The 20,147-nt window shown below is 42.0% G+C and overlaps 1 protein-coding gene across 1 annotated transcript; it reads left to right on the top strand.

Moving 5' to 3' along the window:
• Positions 1–1,008: 1,008 nt before the first annotated feature.
• Clul1 (clusterin like 1) lies at positions 1,009–20,125 on the top strand. The gene is given in 7 exon segments (XM_057778738.1): positions 1,009–1,246; positions 2,846–2,988; positions 7,806–7,967; positions 8,624–8,697; positions 10,736–10,872; positions 16,774–16,976; positions 19,973–20,125. Coding segments are annotated over 7 exon segments (1,110 nt in total).
• Positions 20,126–20,147: the final 22 nt, after the last annotated feature.

Raw genomic sequence — 20,147 nt, 5'->3', positions numbered from 1 at the left:
ATATAGGCTCAATCCCATGTACTTAACAAGCATCAATTTTAAATTGATGTTTAATAAGGAATAAACCAGTGTAATACCAAACACTGGTATCAGGAAGGGCAATATCACAGTTTGCACTGACATGTACTAACTATTGGCCATCTCTCCGTATGGCTTGCTATGGCTGAGAAGACTGCCAGTGCTTTCCTTGTGGTAGACTTGGCAATTATGAACAGCAGCATACACACAGTTATCAAAACATCAGAATAGAATGCTCAAAAGACAAGCATGGCACAGATGCTGCCTGGAATGAGAAGAGTTTTCTGATTAAAAAAAATAATATTATGAATTTAATTTTCCTAAAAAGAATAATTTAGTTACCAGCATGCATAATGGGTACCCAGTGGTCATTATCTAGTTGGTTGACTGCAATCCCTCACTGAGAAGATGGCTTCGTAATTCTAAATCTCCTTCACAGGCATTTTGATGCAAAGGAAAATCATCAACCCATTGCCGTTCTCTAATCATAAAAAAGAAATTAAGACAGTATAAACGTTGAGGAAACTCACGTTACGTCAAAACAGAAGTGATCCATCTATAAAGAGGACCTATCACTGTGCGGCTGTCGGCCCGTGACCACACTGCTTACTTACTGCCTACATGCATTTCAACATCAAGTTATGAGAGCCAGTTAGAGTGAAGCCAAAACAGTACTTGTCTTCCATGATACTGCTCATGCTTCACTGCCATTTTTTCTGTCTGGGAATTTGGGTTTTTGAGTACTCTGGAACTCCTAGACCAAGTATGGATTTATTAACACTTTATCCACCAAGAAAAGAAAAGAAAAACAATTCAAATAAAAGCGCCTTAAAAGTCTCATATACTTGATTTTCAAATATATAAATAAAGCGCTGGTACTATTTTAATGTCAACAATGACAACCGATGCATCTTTGTTAGAACTTGATCGAGCGGCCGTTGCCGCCAAGGCCCTTCCTCCTGCCCTGAGAGCGGGGCGCAGCCGGGGAGAATGGGGCGCCCGCCCGGTGTGAGCTCTCCCGCGGTCGGGTTCGCGCAGCGCTTCCCTCGGCCTCCAGCGCGCATCCTCCGGCTCCGGGTGGACGGGGCGCGCGGTGGACCCGCGGTCACCTGCTCGGCGGGAGAGGGAGGCGTCTGCGGAGGAGGAGACCTGCAGCCTGTGGGATCCAGCCGGTCCCCGCAGGGAGAAGTCACTCTCCCTCCCAACATTTTTTTAGCAGTTCCATTCTGTAAGTTTGCACTTCACAGGCCTTAGTATTAAGCAGGCTCAGAAGATGTAGCTCCAACTGTCTTCTGGAAATACACTGTGGGACGCCTCACTTCTGAGAGAGTTGATTGTCTTCCTTCTCCTATCCTGGGTGTGTTCACTTGTGAATGAAGTGCATATATTTATACAGCTTACCCATAGGTAAAAGATCAAAGGTATTTTCATATATGAGTAGATACAGTTGATGGAAGGAGTATGAATTATTCTCCATTGGTGGAAGTGAAAACTTTCCTCAGTGCTTTTAATAGTTTATTTTTCCCTTTGAGGCTGCATATATCATTCATCTAGGTTAAATTTTTAAGTTTTTCAAATATTGAGTTTTATATGGCACATATTGTCAAAAAAAAGATTGAGAGTCAGCGTAGTATTGTCGCAGGAGTTTCTCTGCATTATCCTGAAAATGCTTAGGTATCTTATTTACCTTCTCAAAATGATCTGACAGCCGTTTCTACAAGGAGCTTGCTTTTGGTTTTTGGTTTGTAAAGACAATAGGTATTTATAACAAAGAATCCTCTTTGCTACTGGAGTGTGAATGCTTCCGTGTGCTTTTACTCACGTGGTTAGGATAGATGGTTTGTGTGTGCACACATGTATATACACTCGTATGCATAACCTCCTTCTTTATTTTGTTTTACTTTGTTCCTTAGTCATTTTCCAGACTGTCCTTAAATTTATTGTATAGCCAGGGTTGAGTTAGATCCCTAACTTCACAAAACCAACAAACAACAAGTTCCAGGATGCTTCCTCAGGAGTGAGAAGTCAGATGTAGGCTCTCTGGGGCAGCGTGGTGGCTCCACAGTGCTGTCAGCAATGCCTGCTCCTTGCTCTTTCTGGTTAGTGGTCCTGTCTTACCACCTGTGGTCTTAAGGTGACACTCCAGACTGAGCAGCGGCTTCTTTCTCTTGCTTCTCTCATCATCCATGCCTCTGGGTGTGTTAACAGTATCCTATCTAGTCATGTCTAGAATGGAGCTAAGACAAAAGAGCTGTGCCCTCTTTCCATCCCCATAACAAGTTCTTTTCTCTTCTTTTAGAAAATAATTCAGATTTGGCTTTATGTGACATAAAATCACATTTAGACTAGGAACTCAGAACTTTTTTCTATAATCTCTTGAGTTGCTACACTTAAAAGTTACTATGTTTGTATTATATAACATACATTCTTAGTCTGATGGCTTCTTGGAAGGTAATTTAAACTGAAAAAGAGAAATTGTTCACTGAAGTCCTCTTCTGAATGTTTCATATAAACTATAAATGAAATTCCATTTTTTTTCTAATACAAACATCCCTGAGTACCCAGTGATAGAGAAAAGTGGATAAAGGAAAACAGAGCTTGTGGAAAATGACCAGACTGAGATCAGATAAGCTCAGGTTTGTTCAGGAGCTCTCACGTGACAATCAGAAGGCAGGTCACCAAGACAACTGTCAGCTAATGCATCATGAAGCGCTTTAGGTTAAAAGGCTGTACAAGAGCAATCCAGCTGCTGTTTAGGGGGCACAAAAAACTGGCGAGGTTACTGTTTCCTAGTAAAGTTAAAAGAAACCTCAAACATGTCTTCTAGGTCTTCTAGAGGCGGGGGAGATAGATACAGGAGGAGAGGTGAAGAAGGCTTTGATTTGCGCTAGGCAGATGAAAATCATGATGGAAAGGAGAGAGATGGAGCAGGCATGAGTGATGGAAACCTTGAAGAAATGTAAAGAAGAAGGCAGGCGCCATCACTGAAAACTACCTGTTCTTAGCACTTCCAGGCTACGGCAATCACAACAATACGTGCAATTCATGAGTGACTTCCTTCCCTACAGCATATTTCTGGAGAGCAGTTTAGATTGGAGAAGCTGCAGGAAGCTTTACGTTTCTTGTCTAATCAATTTCCACTGTAACTAGAACACAATGATTAGGGATTGATACCTAGTTAAGAAGACTGCTTTCTCCAAATTCTTCACTTTTAGTCTCATTTAAGCTGAGAAGTCAAAAGTGTTTGGAGAGGTCTTGATTAGATCAAGGATTTCTAGTCCCTATCACTAATAATAAATAAATAATTAGACACTACTCCTAAATATATTTAGGGTGAGGATGGTTAAGAATTCCATATTTATTTTCCTTTTTTAATATTTATTTATTTATTTATTTAGAGTCAGGGTCTCATGTAACCCAGGCTGTAACTGAGGCTGATCAACCTTTCCATTTCCTAAGTGCTAGAATTATGTGTATCTACCATCACACCCAGCTTTGAACTCTACATTTTGAGTACACTTGAGTACATTTCCTGGCTTTTAGAAAATATCATCGGATTTTGCAGATCTTATGAGAGCACCGCTGTCACCCTGACACAATAAGGAGCTTATAATGAAGGACAGTCAGTCTGCCCTACTTCTTGACCACTGCACTTAAATGATCCATGGGCTTTCCCTCTAGATTTCTTTCCCCCAAGAATCCTTTAAAGCCCCCTAACCTTTCTTTTTTTAAGACTTAGTTGAATTGCAGGTCAGCAAGATAATTCAGTGGATAAAAGCACTTGCCACCAAGCCTGATGACCCGAGTTCAGTGGGAAGAGAATGGTTTTCACAAGTTCTCCTTTCACCTCCACGTGCACACCATGGCCACCTGTACCCACACATGCACGTAAATGCACATGCACACGCAAGTAAACAGAGGTGAAAAAATTGAGAGTTAGTCTAGCTGCAGCTCTATAAAAATGCATTAGTACACTTGAGTCCTCTGAGAAGGGTCCTCATTATTATAGTTAGAAGAAAAGTAAGCAGAGAACTAGGGGAGGCCTGGCCAATACCTACGGAATGCAGGGACCCCTACCTCTGGCTCCTGGCCAATACCTATGGAATGCAGGGACCCCTACCTCTGGCTCCTCATAGAGTTGCAGACATAATGTCTGCCAGCGTTCTCACAGACACCAGAGTGTATTAAATAGCACACTGGCCTAGCCCATTTTCTACATTTATATCAGCATTGCCAGTGGTTGTAACAGGGGATTCTACTACTAAGCTACATCCTGGTCCCATTTTATTTTTCTATTTTTAGTTTTTGAGATGCTAGGGCTAGAATACATGCTGGGCTCTACCACTGAGCCACATTTCCAATCTATTTTTAAAATTCAAACAACTTTATATATGGCTATAGTCCAGATATGTATTTTTCCAATAAAAAATAAATATTATATCCAAGTATCCTTGGAAGATGTGAAAAAATATTCCTTAACTATTATATAGAACTATACTACACGCTTCATAGTTTAATAATAGTAACAATTAATAGAACATTCAAAGCAAATATTTTCAAGAGGTTATATTTTAATACTACTTTTAATCAACATAATTAACAGAAATAAAAACTGTAATAGAATAGTTTGGAAAGTCTAGGTGGTGTCAGAGTCTGAGGCAAAAGGATTACCACAAATTCAAGACCATCTAAATATTCGGTTCCAAGTCAGTCTGGGCCACAGAAGAGGGACTCCTGTCACAAAGCAAAAATAAATAAATTGCAATAATAAATTAATTAACACAGTTACTTTTTATTTTTAAAGAAATTGAAATTTGGGAAAAAATGTTTATGTGAAATTTATCGTCTCAATCTTTTTCTTTTTAAATTCCTTTTTGTAGTGCTAAGGATAAAATTTAGGACCTCACACATTATGATGGAGCTCTGCTCCCACCTCTGTCTTAATCATTTCTGAGTACAGTGTAGTAGTATTGATTATATTCAGGATGCTGCGCAACACTGCCAGAATTGTTCTCATTTTGCAAGAGCTGAGATCCATGCACAAACAGCACCCTATTTCTCTTCCATCAAACCTCCCCTTTATTAAATGATTAACTAAAAAGCACAAATGGGGGCTGGAGAGATAGCTCAGTCAGCTGGTAAAGTGCCTGCTGCACAAACTTGGAGGTCTGAGTTCAGAGCAGCAACACAGAAGTATGGTGGCATGTGACCAAACCCTAGCACTGGATGAAGACATCTGACATTGACTTCTGGGCCCCATACATGTGCGTGTGTACAAATAACACACATACACATGCATAATTAAGAGAAATACCAATGGAATTCCAATGCACAACTGTATCTTTACCTAAGTTCCTATAAAGTTGGAGCAGATGAATTCCAGACAGTGTCTAGCATCTTATCATTCTTGAGCACTGTGATCTCTGGGAATCCACAAAGCAGTGAGGGCAGAAGCTGCCAAGCTGACCGCAAACCTGTGTAATGGTCGCTTACCAGGCAGGAAGGAGATGGCCCAGCTGGCAGCTGAAGCCCTCCCTTTTGGCAGCAATCCAAAGATGGTGAAGAAGCCTAAAACAGCTGCTCATTAGGACTGTGAGGAAGGCCCCATGCCAGTTCTTCCCTGGTGGGCTTATAGTCTGACCGTCTGGGAACAGTGACACTAAACGTCTAATACAAAACACATCATCTCTTGGAATCCTTCACACATCTAGGTCAAACACACTTTGATCTCTGCAGTTAGGAAAGTTGAGGTTAAAGCTGTTAGCTAACATGTTGCTCCAACACTGATCTGAATGAACCTGAGGAAGCCAGCAGCGTGAGCATGTGGGACCCACTGACTGACGGTTGTTCTTATTTTCTTAAGCCACCTACCACAACACTAGGAAAAGAAAATTCCTGCGAGGACCAAGGAAGCAAATTGGGTTTCAGGTCCTGAAAAATCCCAGCAACTAGTAGAAATGTTATTCCTAACATTTTATTCATTACACAAGAATCGATTGCATTAGACTCTAAGTTTGGGTACTCAAAAAGTTACCTGAAAAAAAAAAAAAGATAAATCTCTTAAATTTGGACAGTGGTGGTATGCTTTTAATCCCAGCACTGAGTATGTAGAGGCAGGCAGATCTCTGTGAGTTTAGTGAACAAACTGGATCAAAAGAGCAGTAGAGGGAGACACCCATCTTCTACCTCCAGCCTCCACACACATCTGCACACATACAAACACATAAATTTACATATACCACACATATACACACATGTGTGCATGCACACACGCATGATCTATAATGTCCATAGTGCCAGCACATAGGAAGCTGAGGCAGGAGGACCAGAGCCAGCCTGGACTACCTTTTTCAGAAAACAAACAAACAAAGGTATAAAATAAAATGGTTTTAAAAACAAAACTTCTCTCACCTGTTTTCCACCTGAGAGCTTTTTTGTCTCATGAAGCCTGGTATAGGCCTCATTCTCCGGAACTCCTTCTCAGGCAAGAAGTTCATGTGTGCAGTAAGGTCAGGGGTCAAATCAGGGAGGGTACAGGACAGAACTGAGACAGTTGTCATTGCAGTTGGCTCCTTACCAACAGTAACAGGCCCTAGCTAAGTACAAATAGCACCACAAGGGGGCGCATTTGGAATACAGACAAGAAGAAAGAAGCCAATCACTGTAATATATACAAGAATTGTGCTGTCTTGCAGTGTTTACACAATACAATAATTTAAGGAAGCTTAAATGAAAGAAAATATCAGTTTTTTTAAAGATTTATTTATTATGGGGGGCTGGAGAGATGGCTCAGAGGTTAAGAGCACTCTGACTGCTCTTCCAGAGGTCCTGAGTTCAATTCCCAGCAACCACATGGTGGCTCACAGCCATCTATCCGTAATGAGATTTGGTGCCCTCTTCTGGCCAGCAAGCATACAGACAGACAGAACTTGTATACATAATAAATAAACAAACAAACAAATAAATAAATAAATAACATTTATTTACTATATATACAGTATACTCAGTATTCTGTCTGCACGTATGTCTGCGGCCAGAAGAGGGCATCAGATCTCTTTACAGATGGTTGTGAATCACCATGCGGTTGCTTGGAATTGAACTCAGGACCTTTGGAAGAGCAGGCAATGTTCTTAACCACTGAGCCATCTCTCCGGCCCGAAAATATCAGTTGTCTAAGCCTTACAGCCAACCTCTCGTATCCCTCATAGGTAAGCCATGCGGATAGAGAATTCAGAAGGCAATGACGGTGGTTCCCCATAGGGATGATGTCTTCACTATTGGCTCATCCACATTTAGTGCAATGTTCATCATGCAGTAATTATTCAATAAATACTTGTGGACAAATGAGCGAACAATGAGATTTTCATAACCTTCAGTAAAGGCTCATTCAGAAGACTCTTTATCAAACGGAAATCAGTGTGTCAGATCCATCAGCAGTAAGGATGGTGAAGATGAAAACTGAAGCCATTTAGAGGGTCTTAATTTCTGCTGAAACCAGGTCCTAATGTATCAAAGGATGACCTTGAACTTACTAGGTACCTAAGGATAACCTTAACTTCTGATCCTCCTTCTCCAACCTTCTGAGAGCTGAGATTATAGGTCTGTGCCTCCGTGCCTGTTTAGATGGTGCTGGGGATTGAACCCAGGGCATTGGGAATGCAAGGCAAGCACCCTATCAACCGAGCTGATCTGGCAACCCCTGGTGCTAATATACACTTAGAAGAGGAAACCAACTAAGGTTCACATAGACTCGGGAAACGGAAATGAATCCTGTGCTTTTACGTTTTAACCAGGGGGCCCTGAAACTCATGAATGAAGTGCAAGAACATTTGGAGGAAGAAGAAGAGTTATGCCAGGCATCTTCTGTGGATTCCTGGGATGGATGCAGGCCATGTCTGGACAGTAACTGCATGAGATTTTATACAGCTTGCCAGCCTGTTTGGTCCTCTGTGGAAAAATAGGTAAGAGGAAAAGGGAACTCACCATTATAGGGTCTTAAGACATCCAAGCCATCTTGATTTGTAGATTATGTTAATTTTTAAAATGGAAATGATTGACATTGTTCTTTTATGATTTGGAATCTAACACCAGTGCTACATATCACCACCTGAGTGTGCACCGTTTATAGTTTAGAATACCCAGCAGTGTTTATTCCCCTATCCTTATACTCTGTAACTCCAATAGAAGTCAGAAGCCCTGACTTTGCATTGAATTCACTGTTTGTGGGCATGTTCCAAGTAGATAGTAAACCCATTGATGCCAAGGGTCATATTTTATGTGTCTTCCTTTGAGGGGGCTTCCAATAGACATGCCTAACTGCATTTTCAATTATAGCATTACAGCCGTTTACTCCAGTCTTCTTTTATAGCTTATCCTAGAAATCATGCATTTGAATCTCTTTCTCCTTCCCTTCTTCCCTCCCTCCCTCTCAGTTCTGCATGTAGCCCAGGCTGTGCTCAAATTCAGTATGTAGCCACCACATCTGACCCTGATTATTCCACTACTGAAGGGCTGGGTTACAGATGTGCGCCTTAACACTTAGCTTCACTGTTCTCTCCCTGTCTCGTGATTCATGGTAAAAGTCTGTTCTGGAGATGTATCCTAGGTTGACCTTGAGTCCGTTATTCCCCTGCTGCAGTCTCCACGTGGTAGGACTACAGATGTGCACACCATCCTTATGTCAGTGTGCTTCTCCTCCTCTGAATCCTTCAGGTCTCCTTTTGCCCTATCCATGTGTGGCCTGCAGAACTGGCACGTTTTCTTTTTACGCCCTTTGGCTGTCTTTTAGGCAGAGAAATTCGCAGAGGGTGGTGACCCATAAAGGATGTGCTCTGCCCAGTAAATTCTTTGATTGGCCTGGATTTTCCTCCCCACTTCAGGAAGTGAGCCATGTATGAAATGGAATGAAATTTTCCTCTTTGTATTAGTGTATGTATAATCATAGTATTCTTCTGGCTTGGCAGTGCCACACTCAATTACAAAAGAGCAGCAGCCTCTAGGATAGGGATTATGCCAAGTTAAATTGATGACATTGTAAAGCACGATTAATAAAAACTCAGAGACAGATATTGGGGTTCAACCTGAAAATCAGAAAAGCAAAGCAGCCAGTCACTGACTCTTACCTCGACCTCAGTCCAAAAATTGGTGACCCTACCTCCAGGAAACCTCAGAATGAGACTGAGGCTGAGAGCTGTCCCCTCCCATTTAATAATCCTCTCTTGCTCTGGGATTAAGGACATGCACTGTTGCTGCCTGGATTCTATGGCAAGCTAGTGTGGCTACTGGGATTAAAGGTGTGTGTCACCACTGCCTGGTGTGTAAGGCTGGCCAGTGTGGCTGTTTACTTTTCTGAGATTCAGACAAGCTTCATTTATTAAAATACAAGTGAAATGCCACCACACCATTGCTGATTGCATTCGCTCCACTTTTACAGCCATGGTCCTTCTCTGATTGCCAGAGTATAATGAGATGAGTGCTGGAGACAGGATATTGGAAGTCATTCTCATGTGTGTCGGACATGCAACTTTATGAACTTTTCTCGGGGCTTGTGTTTTGTAGTTTTGTTTTCTGAGGTTGGGTCTTGCTATGTTACACAGGGTTGTCTCAACTCCTTGGCTTTAGTAAAGTCCCCTCCCCCTCAGCCCCTGGAGGAGCTCGAACTGTAGGCATGTGCCGTCTTGTCCAGCTCTAAAGTTTTGATTCTATGAATGGAATCAGTAAACAAAAGCTGGCAGAGCAGAGGCAGGCAATCCATCCAGATTTCTTTCTGGGACAGGCATAGATCCTGTGCAGATTCCAGAATAGTTGTTTGCACAGGAAGAAACTCATGCTTCAGGAGTAATATTCCATAGCTGTTGACACCCAAAACATTCTAGCTCTGTGCTGTAAAGACAGCTGAGGTCTTTCCAGACTTAGAGGTCACAGAGTGTGACTGCTGTGTTTTAAAGTTTCCATTGTAAACTTTTCACTTCTTTGGTGAAATTTATTCCAAGATTGACTGATATTTAAGGTTATGGTGTGGGTTGATTTTAAGGCTATGTTGTGGGATTGTTTCCTTGATTCTTTCTTGGTACATCTGTTGTTGATAAAGGCTACTGATTTTTCTGTTTTAACTCTTTATGCTACTATTCTCCTGACTACTATATCACCCTCACCTCGGCTAACTTTGAACTCTTAATCCTTTGCCTCTACCTCTCTTGTGATATAGGAGACATCCCACAGATATAGGCTACCATGCCTAGCTTCTAAAGTTTTAAAATTTTAATTAATTTTGACTTATTTATCACATAAATTTCTTTATTTAATGTCCGTTCAGGTTTGCATACACGTGTGGGAGAGAATTGCTCATCAGGAGTCACCCTACTTGTTTTTGTTAGTTTTTCTATTTCATTGTGTTTTGGGGTTTTGTGTATTTGAGACAGGCTCTCACTGTGTAGCCCTGACTGGTCTCCAGTTCCAGGATCACCTGCACTGCCTCCCTGGAACTCAGCAAGAAGGCGGTGCAAGCTGGGCCAGTCAGCCCACTGATCTCTCCGGTCTCCACCTCCCCAGCCCTGGCATTAAATCATAGGCTACCATACTTGGTTTCTTTCAAGGGTTCTGGGGATCTTTGGTCCTCCTAGTTGTGGAGTAAGTGCTTTACTGACTTAACCCTCTCCCCAGCCCTGCATGGTGAAATTCCCGTAGTGTTCACACATGATTGTTGTATTCCCCTCAGAGCTGGGTCAGAGAGACCTGCCTCAGAGATGTTACCTGAGCCAAATGGAGGAATGTGCGAGGAATTTAACCAGAATTTATCTGGATGTATGAAATTTCACAGAAGATGCCCAAATTGTCACAATGACCTATCTGAAGGTAAATAATTACTGTTTTATCATGTCTTTCATGTGTGTGCATTGCTGTGTTCATGTGTGGGGGCACATGAGCACACATAAACCTGTGCATTCAGAGATCAAATAACACCTTAGGTGTTATTTCACAGGTTGCATGCATTGTTTCATTTTATTTGAGACATGGTTTCTCACTGACATGGAACTCTCCAAATAGTCTGGGTGGCCAGATAGTGAGCTGTAGCTATATACCTGTCTTATCCTTCCCAATGTGGGAATTACAGGTGCACCTCCATGTCTGACATTTTCAAATGGGATTCTTGAGATTTGACTCAGGCCCTCATGCTTGCCTAGCAAGCACTTTACCAATTGAGCAGCTCCCAGCTCTGGTTTTGCACACTTGGTTCTATCTACAGGTGTTCCTGATAAAGGTTTACAAATATTACTCAGCCAGTGTACGTAAACCAATCCTTTCATTTTCATCAGTTCCATCCACAGTGGGTACTTTGGGATGTATGATTAAAGATTAAAGAAACACAAACATTTACAGATGAGAAAAACAATAAGCAAATTAGGTCGACTTCCTTTTGCTGCGAAGAAAAGGGAAATCCCCTGATGGAGGAAAACTCATAGAAGTGAGAGGTAACGTGTAGATAACCAGGCTCTAACCTTTCCTTTCTTGTCCCTGCGATCTCACATTAATATCATAAAGTAAAACACAACCTAACTTTTAAAAGTTCTGTATTTTTTTTAAAGATTTATTTATTTATTTATTATGTATACAACATTCTGCCTCGATGTATGTCTGCACGCCAAAGAAGGGCTCCAGATCCCAGTACAGATGGTTGTGAGCCACCATGTGGTTGCTGGGAATTGAACTCAGGACCTTTGGAAGAGCAGCCAGTGCTCTTAACCTCTGAGCCATCTCTCCAGCCCCAAGTTCTGCATTCTTTAAAAACTCTGTGTCCCTTTAAAATTCCAAAGTTTCTGAACTGTGGGCTTGATTTTAAAAAGTTGAGTACTTTCTTGTTCCGAAAGGGAAGAACAAAGGAGTAAGAAAAATCAGGTCAATGCAAGACGAGAGTCCAGCAGCGTGAATCCAAATCCTGAGACTCCCTCACTCTTCTGACTCCAGAAGATCTATGGGCAGTACACATAGTTCATATTGTAGCCTTAGGTGGGCTCTACACACACACACACACACTGCTGTGCACACATAATTCATATTGTAGCCTTAGGTGGGCTCCACTCCACAAATACTGCTGTCCTTGCCAAATGTCTCATGGTCCTGGTATCTCTAATAACTCAGGGGTTTACATTGTAAATGAGGTTGAACCTTTACCAGTGACCTCTTCCAGCCTCTGTACAGAGAGTCTAACTCTTCCATATGGGGCCAAGCCTCTGAAGCTCTCTGTGACCCCTTTGTAGTCTCAAAATAAATACCACCCTGACAATTCAAAAAATAGTCTGCTCCTCTTAGACTGACTCTGTGTACAAATTCTGAGGTGATAATCTTTTTTTGCCCCAATGAAACAGAAAATTTCACTCAATGGCATTGCTTTCTTTTTAATCAAAGCTGATTCTTTGGCCCCAGTCGATCAGAATATACAAGTTCTTAGCCAGAAATTACATGGATGGCCCGTGTCTCAGATCTTGATAGTCTTCACTTCCCTCTGAAACTCAAGACAGGCCTTCACAGACAGTGCATTTCTCAGCATTACTGTTTTCTAAGCTCCTTTTAGAACAGCCCGTTAAGTTCTGAGTATTCAACCACTTTTCTGACCCAAAGTTTCAAAATCTTCCACAGCCCTCCAACAAAATAGCCCAGAGATACAGAGAGCTATGACCAAGTCATCCCCGCAACAGTCATGCTCTCCGTTCCGACTTCTGTTCTTGTTTCATTCTGTGCCTGGGACAAAACACTCTGACCAGAACCAGTTTAAGGAGGGAAAAGGGCTTATTTCTATAGCAGATTCCAGTCTTTCTGTGGTGGTTTGAATGAGAATGGTTCCCACAGGCTCATATATTTGAATGCTTGGTCCCCAGTTGTTGGAACTGTTTGGGAAGGATTTAGGAGGTGTGGCCTTTTTGGAGAAGGTTATGTCACTGGAGGGTGGACTTGGAGGTTTAAAAATCCCATGTGATTCCCAGCTAGCTTTCTCCCTGCCTCGTGTTTGTGGACAAAGGTATAAAGACTCAGCCACTATTCCAGCAACATGCCACCTGCTGTCATGCTCCCCACCATGATGGGCATGTATTCTAACCCTCTGAGACTGCAAACCTTCACTAAATGCTTCTATAAGTTGCCTTGGTCATGGTGTCTTCTTACTGGAACAATAGAAAAGTAAGTAGGATACCATCATTGAGTGAAGTCATAGCAGTACCTCAAACAAGAACTTGAACAAAAACCGTGGAGGAATGCTGATTGCTACCTTGTTCATGACCTTATGTCTTTCTGTTGTTGTTGTTGTTGTTGTTGTTGTGTGTGTGTGTCTGTGTGTTTGAGACAGTGTCTTGCTATGAGGGCCTGGCTGTCCTGGGAACTCTACCTATATAGACCAGGCTGGCCTCAAACTCACACTGATCTGTCTGTCTTTGCTGGGATTAAAACATGCACTACTATAACCAGCTACAGCCTCATGCTTAACTAGTTTTATGTTTAAGTATGTAAAAAATAATTTTATATGTATGGATGTTTTGCCCACATGTATACCTGTGTAACACACACATGCCTGGTGCCTGCAAAGACCAGAAGAGAATATTGGATTCCCTGAGTGTAGAGTTCTAGACAGTTGTAAGTTGCCATGTGATTGCTGGTAATCAAACCCAGGTCCTCTGGAAGAACAGCCAGTGTTCTTAACCATCTCTCGGGGACCTTGATTAGCTTTCTTCATACAGCCCAGGCGATGGTGCTGTAGTAAGGGATCCCCCAAAGAACACTGCTCTGACATGAGTGTAAGCACATTGAAAGTCTTTAGTAGCTGACCTGCAGCTACAATAGGTATTTGGAATTGTGGTGCACCAGTGAGCATTTCTTGGGTTGAGCTCTTAAGCACAAAACCCATGCTCTGTGTTGTCATACTTCAGTTAACAAGGACAGTTAGCCAGAAGCAGAACTACAGAAACTAAAACTCAAGGTTAGTATATTTAGAGTTTCCCAGAACTGTGGACTTTGACGGATTAGGTCATTGTTTTCATTTTGGCAGGTGGTGCTATCTACTAAAGAGTTTACAGTCTGAATGATACTTCCATCATGGAAATAGTTGTGCTAAGGTCTGGGAGCCTGCTACAGTGCCACCCAAGTAAGCTGGGCCCTCCTCCGTTAAATAATAATCAGTATAATCCCCAAAAATATACCCAAAGGTCAATCTAATCTAGGCAGTTCTCTCAGGTGATTCTAGGCTTTGTTTACAATTAAATCTAAATAGGGTAAGTTAATGAAATCAAAGTTCAGGAAAGACGAGATTCTTTAATTGCAAAGTTATAAAGCTCCTGCATTCAGCTTCCTCACAAAACAAAGACTGCTGAAGTGTTTCTACCAACAGGAAGAGTCACAATACAATCAACAGGAACCTTTATCCTCTCTGCTGCCTCTCCTCTTCCCTTCAACAGCGAGTGAATCTTGGCCAATGTAGCTCTTTAGAAATGAGGAAGGACAGAATTCTCCTATTCTTGAACACAGTGATATAAAAGACACACTGACTTTTATATGTCATTAGAGAGACTGGAGAGATGGCTGAGTGCTGAAGAGTGCTAACTGCTCTTGTAGAGGATCTGAGTTTGGTTCCTAGCATCCAAATCCAATGGTTCACAGCACTTGTATCTCCAGTCTTCATGGGCATCTACACTCATGTGCATGTAAACACCCCTGACACCCCACATAATTCAAAATAAAAAATGATTTTTAGAAATAGGATGTCACTAGATATACCATAATAAGAATCAAGGTTACTACTGAGTTGTAATGTTAAGGATGAGTTTCACACCCTTCTCTGCATTTTCTAATATTTTCCTTATAAATAAACATGTACGCATACACGGAATGATACTGAAACTTATAAAATATTTTTTTAATTTATTTAACTTTTCAGTGTAGTATTTGTTTGATTTAATCACGCTGCTTAGACTGGGGGTATAGTTAAGGGTATGCAGGAGGTCCTGGGCCAGGGTCATACAACAAAAACAAAAATATCATGAAAAGCAAACTATTTCTCACTCAGCTGTTGAAGGAGCTGCTGGCAGCATTCCCACCTGGCTCCTGGCCGCCTGGCTAGCTTATGCCCCGAAATAACAACACACAAACTGTATTCTTTTAAACACTGCCTGGCCCATTATATCTAGCCTCTTCTAGGCTAATTCTCACGTATTAATTTAGCCCATTTCTAATAATCTGCGTAGCACCACTAGGTGCGCTTACCGGGAAAGATTCAGCATGTCTGACCTGGCGGCTGGCTGCATTGCGTCTGGCTCTGAGAGGAGCTGCCCTGCATCTGAGCTCACTTCCTCTTCCTCCCAGCATTCTGTTCTGTTTACTCCACCCACCTATGTTCTAACCTATGAGGGCCAAGCAGTTTCTTTATTAGTCAATGACCTTCCTTCATCATTTCCCTTTTTTCTATTTAAACAAAAAAAGGAAGGCTTTAACTTTAACATAGCAAAATTACATATAACAAAACAGAAAGCAAGAATTACAGTTACAATATTTACATCTACTTTATCTTTTATCATAACAAAGGAAAACTATAACTATAACTAACCATTCTTCAACTCCATCAAAGACTCCAGAAGGATATAATATTACCTAAGTAAACAAGAAGTAAGAAACTTCCAAAACTCTAGAAGTCACAGAGACATCTCGCTGCCTGGACAGTCACCCAAAGTTCCTCTGTACCGTTGGGGCATCCATCTTCGGCCTACAGGTCCATAGTATCCAGAGACATTTCCATGAAGCAGGAAAATCAAAGGCAGTTCAGTCACTATCTGCTGTGTCCTGCAGAATATCTCGCAGACTCTTTCATGAATCAGGAACCCCGAAAGACCATCTCACCTTTAGCAAGTTCAGTAGTCCTCTCTCTGCGGGTTCTCTGTGTCCAGTTTATACAATAGTCCAGGCAAGAGCAGTTTCTTGCCCAAATGGCTATCAAACTCCATAAGGTGCCTCTTCAATGCCCATCTTCTTCTTGAAGTAGATTGGTGCTGCCAGGAGCAGACGTGTCTCATTGTCATGAAAAGCCCTATGTTATTAAAACATTTAAAATGCCATATTCTATAATCTTTGAAAGATATGAAGAATGCCTATCTAAAATATATTTATGTACATCTAGAAAATCTTATTATTTTACGAATAATCCCATGGCTATAGTTATAATATCATATTTAATATTGTACATGTAAGATAAAATGTTTTTCCAAACATCACTAGACATGATTTTCACTGTTTTACTATTCCTTCTTGTCCCAATCTTAACTAGATTCACTATAGAAATTTCCGTTTTCTCACACCTCCACTTGTGCTTATATATTTACACCCCCCCATGGGATGGAGAGAATGTGCTGTGGAAGGGGCAAAGCAGAGGCTTCGGCTTCAGCCGAGTTTTTTGGGCAAAGGGCTAACGGTCAGCAGGACTCTGCACTGTCCAGCAGGCAGTCTAGTCCTGAGCCACACCCCAATCACTGCTCCCCTTAAAATATAGGTGGTAGGCATGTGAGATTTTAACACAAAATTCTTTTCTTTATCCACCCACTTCTGCTCTATAAAACCATATAAATAACAATTCATTAATCCAAGTCTCATTTGAAGGTGATATCAGCAATAATTCCTTACTACAAACAACAAGCGCTAACTAAGAACTCTAGGTCTTAAGCCTACACCACCACTTCCAAGTTTCTGGACCTTTTCTTCACTATTTCTTTACCTCCTTTTTAGACTGCCCTGACGTACCTGAATTCCTTGAGGCTCTGAAATTAGTCAACATATCCACTCAGCAATATGATCAGATTGTTTGGATGGTTCAGTATCATATGGAAGACATTACACATCTGATGAAAGAGATGCAAGAACAGTTTGGATGGGTGTCTCAACTAGCAACCCATAACCCAGTGACTGAGGGCATCTTTAACTCAACAAAGGTAAGGGCCCCAGAGCAGAAATGACGTGTGTTATCTCTATTCTGCTAGTTACTGACTGACTACAGCTGACTTTGAAAACAAGCTGAAGAGAAATACGTGTCACTCCATGGTGATCATATCCAAGCCCACTTGACTTAACACAGTTCATGGTCTAGAAAGATGGCTCAGTCTTTTAGATCAGCTACCCATAAGGCTGAGGTAGGAAGGTCTTTAGTTCAAGGCCTGAATGGGCTACGTAATGAATTCTGTGCCGGCCTAGACAACTTAGTGTGACCCTGTTTCAAAACATAATAAAACAAAAATACTAAAAGGGCTAGAAATGTATCTTAGTGGTGGATTTGCCTAGCATATCTGGGCTCCGTACTGAGTGGGGATAAGGTCATAAAATACAAAAGTATTTTAAATCTAAAATGGCTAATTCTTCTCGTTGCGATAGGGTTGTAGCTGATAGTGACAACCTTCAACTGGCTAATACAGATTTTAAGAAAGAAGACTTGTAGGTAAAGTAAAGTTCAGAATTAGACACCAGGGCTGGAGAAATGGCTCAATAGCTAAGTGCATTTGCTGCTCTTGCAGAGGACGCAGATGTGATGTCCGGTACCATAAGGAAGTTTACAGCCTTCCTAACTACTGCTCCTGGGCATCTGATGCCCTCTTCCGGCCTCCTGAGGAGTCAGGCCTGCGAGTGATGTACAGACATAAATTCAGGCAAAACTCCCATTGCATAAAGTAAATAAAAAATTTAAATTAGACTCTAAAACTTAACAGCTTAGAAAGATTGGAAAAAGTCCTAAACCTTTCTAGGCCTGTTTTCTCACTAAGATGGGAACAATGGAAGTCACCTTGAAATGTTTGTCTGTAAAGCCAGTGAGGCTCCTTAATTTTTTAAGAAGTAAATTATAGCACTTACTACTTTTTATGCAATAAACTAAGGCACCTTACGAATTAATATCAGGGCTGGAGAATTAAACATTGGTGGCTCAGTGGTTAAAGCAATTGTTTTTCTTGCCGAGGATCCAGGTTTGGTTTCAGGAAGTACATGGTGGCTCAACCATCTTTGACTCCAGTTATATATAGTTCCTAAAGATCTGACACCCTCTTCTTACCTCCTCAGGCATCAGGCAACACACGTGCTTGGTGCACAGACCTAATGTAGTCAAGGAACCCGTACGTATAAAGTAGATCTAAAAAAGTTTTAACATTTGACATCCTCTGAAAACATACTTAAATTGCACCTGTGCTATGACTCCCACATTTGATTACTAACACTCTGCTGCATAGAACAATGGCTGACTCTTCATCCTGAGCCAGACATCCCTATGACCATGCACAAATTGCCTTAATTCCACAAAAGGAATTCCTTTTTGTATACATTCATTCCTATGGGGTTAGCACTGAGGTAGGAGGATCCTAAAAAGACCTGGGTACAAGAAGTCCTGGGATTACCAACTAAATCTGCAGTGCTCTGTGTAATATGTGGTGTTCTGTAGAGGAAAAGAACTGATAGAGTGAATAGATATTACACAGGGTTTAGCACACTGACTTACATGCTGTATTCTGGGTAGTTTAACAGTGGCGGTCCGCATATTCAAGAGGTTGAGAACCAGCATCTACTGATTCCACTAGGATAGACACCTCAGCAAGCCCTCCCTAGTGTTGAAGGCAGGGGGGATTCTTGGATTCTTACATTGGAAGCTTTGCTATCTATAGATGATAGCAGTTTTGGTGGCTGCTACAGTGGTTGTGGTGGCTAGAGTGCTGGCGGCTGCAGTGCTGGCAGCTGCAGTGCTGGCAGCTACAGTGGTGGTGCTGGCAGCTGTGGCAGCTGTGCTGGAGGCAGCAGCAAATCTGTTGCTCTCACCAGGAAGGAGTGAAGGCAGGCAGGCAAAAAGGAACAGTTTCCTCCTCAGATCTATACATGAGGGCAGCTGCAAAATGGTGCCTCCCTCACGCAGGAGGGTCTTTCCCCCTCCAATTCATCTCTTCAGGAAATGCTATCACAGACCCATCAAGAGGCATGTCTTTTAGTTGATTCCAGACCCAGGGAAGTTGACATCAAGGTTAACCATCACAGGTTCCTGTACCAGCTCCTGCTCCAGCCACTGTGGTCTAGAACTCCCTGCTGCACCCAGGTAGAGCAAGAGATGTCTTATAGCAATATTCTTATTTGGCATCCCTCTCTCCTCCCAGGATGCTTTACTCATCCTCATAAAGGTTTTACCTGAGAGCATCCCTTTAGCTATCAACTCACATTGGGACTCAGCCTGTTTTGAGGGGATCTGACCTTTTTCTCTTTGTCAACCTGCAAGTTGTAGCCTAATTTGAAAACTAAGTTTAACTACTCATAACAACAACCATGTTAAAAAGGGAGGAGGGTTGAGTGTTGTGGCAGATGCCTGTATGTGATCTTGCCAGCACTGAAGAGGTAGAGGCAAGCCTTTAATCCCAGCACTCAGGAGACAGAGGCAAGTGGATCTCTGTGTCAGCCTGGTCTACAAGAGCTAGTTTCAGGGCAGGCACCAAAGCTACAGAGAAACCCTGTCTCGAAAGAACAACAACAACAAAAAGTGTAAAGAGGTAGAGACAAGAAGATAAGGAGTTCAAGGCTGGCCTCAGCTATGGAATACTCTGTCTCAAGAAATCAAAGCAATCCCAAAGGTGGGATGCACACCTATACTCTCAGCAGTTAGAAGCTGAGGCAGGAGAATTTCAGAGAGTTCAAGGCCAGCAGGGGGATATAACAGGTACAAGGCTATCCAGGGCTACAGAAGATGAGTCCGTTTCACCCCATCCCCATGTGTGAAGATCTAGGCTCCATCCCTAGCATCACAGGTTGTGAGGCAGATGGGGTGAAAAGGAAGTGAGGGAGGAAATGGAAGACAAAACCATTTTCAAAGGAATGAGGCTTTATTTACCGAACAATTCTGGAGAGTGGGAAGTCCAAGATTATTTTCTTAGCTTCTAGACTGGGTCATGTGTTGTTCTGTGCATGCCAGGAAGGAGAAGGCATCAGTGTGGAAAAACAAGTGTTTGCTAACTATGTCTGTGTGGGTGTGCAAACTGGAAACCTGCGGACAGCTAGGAACATCAAAGGGAAGCATCAAGTGAGTATTGGGGAGAGCACAGGAAGAACAAATGGGGCCTGGTAAAGGGACTTTATGTATCCTCAGA

This window comes from Chionomys nivalis, chromosome 8, assembly GCF_950005125.1.
Source record: "Chionomys nivalis chromosome 8, mChiNiv1.1, whole genome shotgun sequence".
Taxonomy (NCBI): domain Eukaryota; kingdom Metazoa; phylum Chordata; class Mammalia; order Rodentia; family Cricetidae; genus Chionomys; species Chionomys nivalis.
Note: the sequence above shows the minus strand (reverse complement) of the source record. Positions and strands in the feature narration are given on the sequence as shown.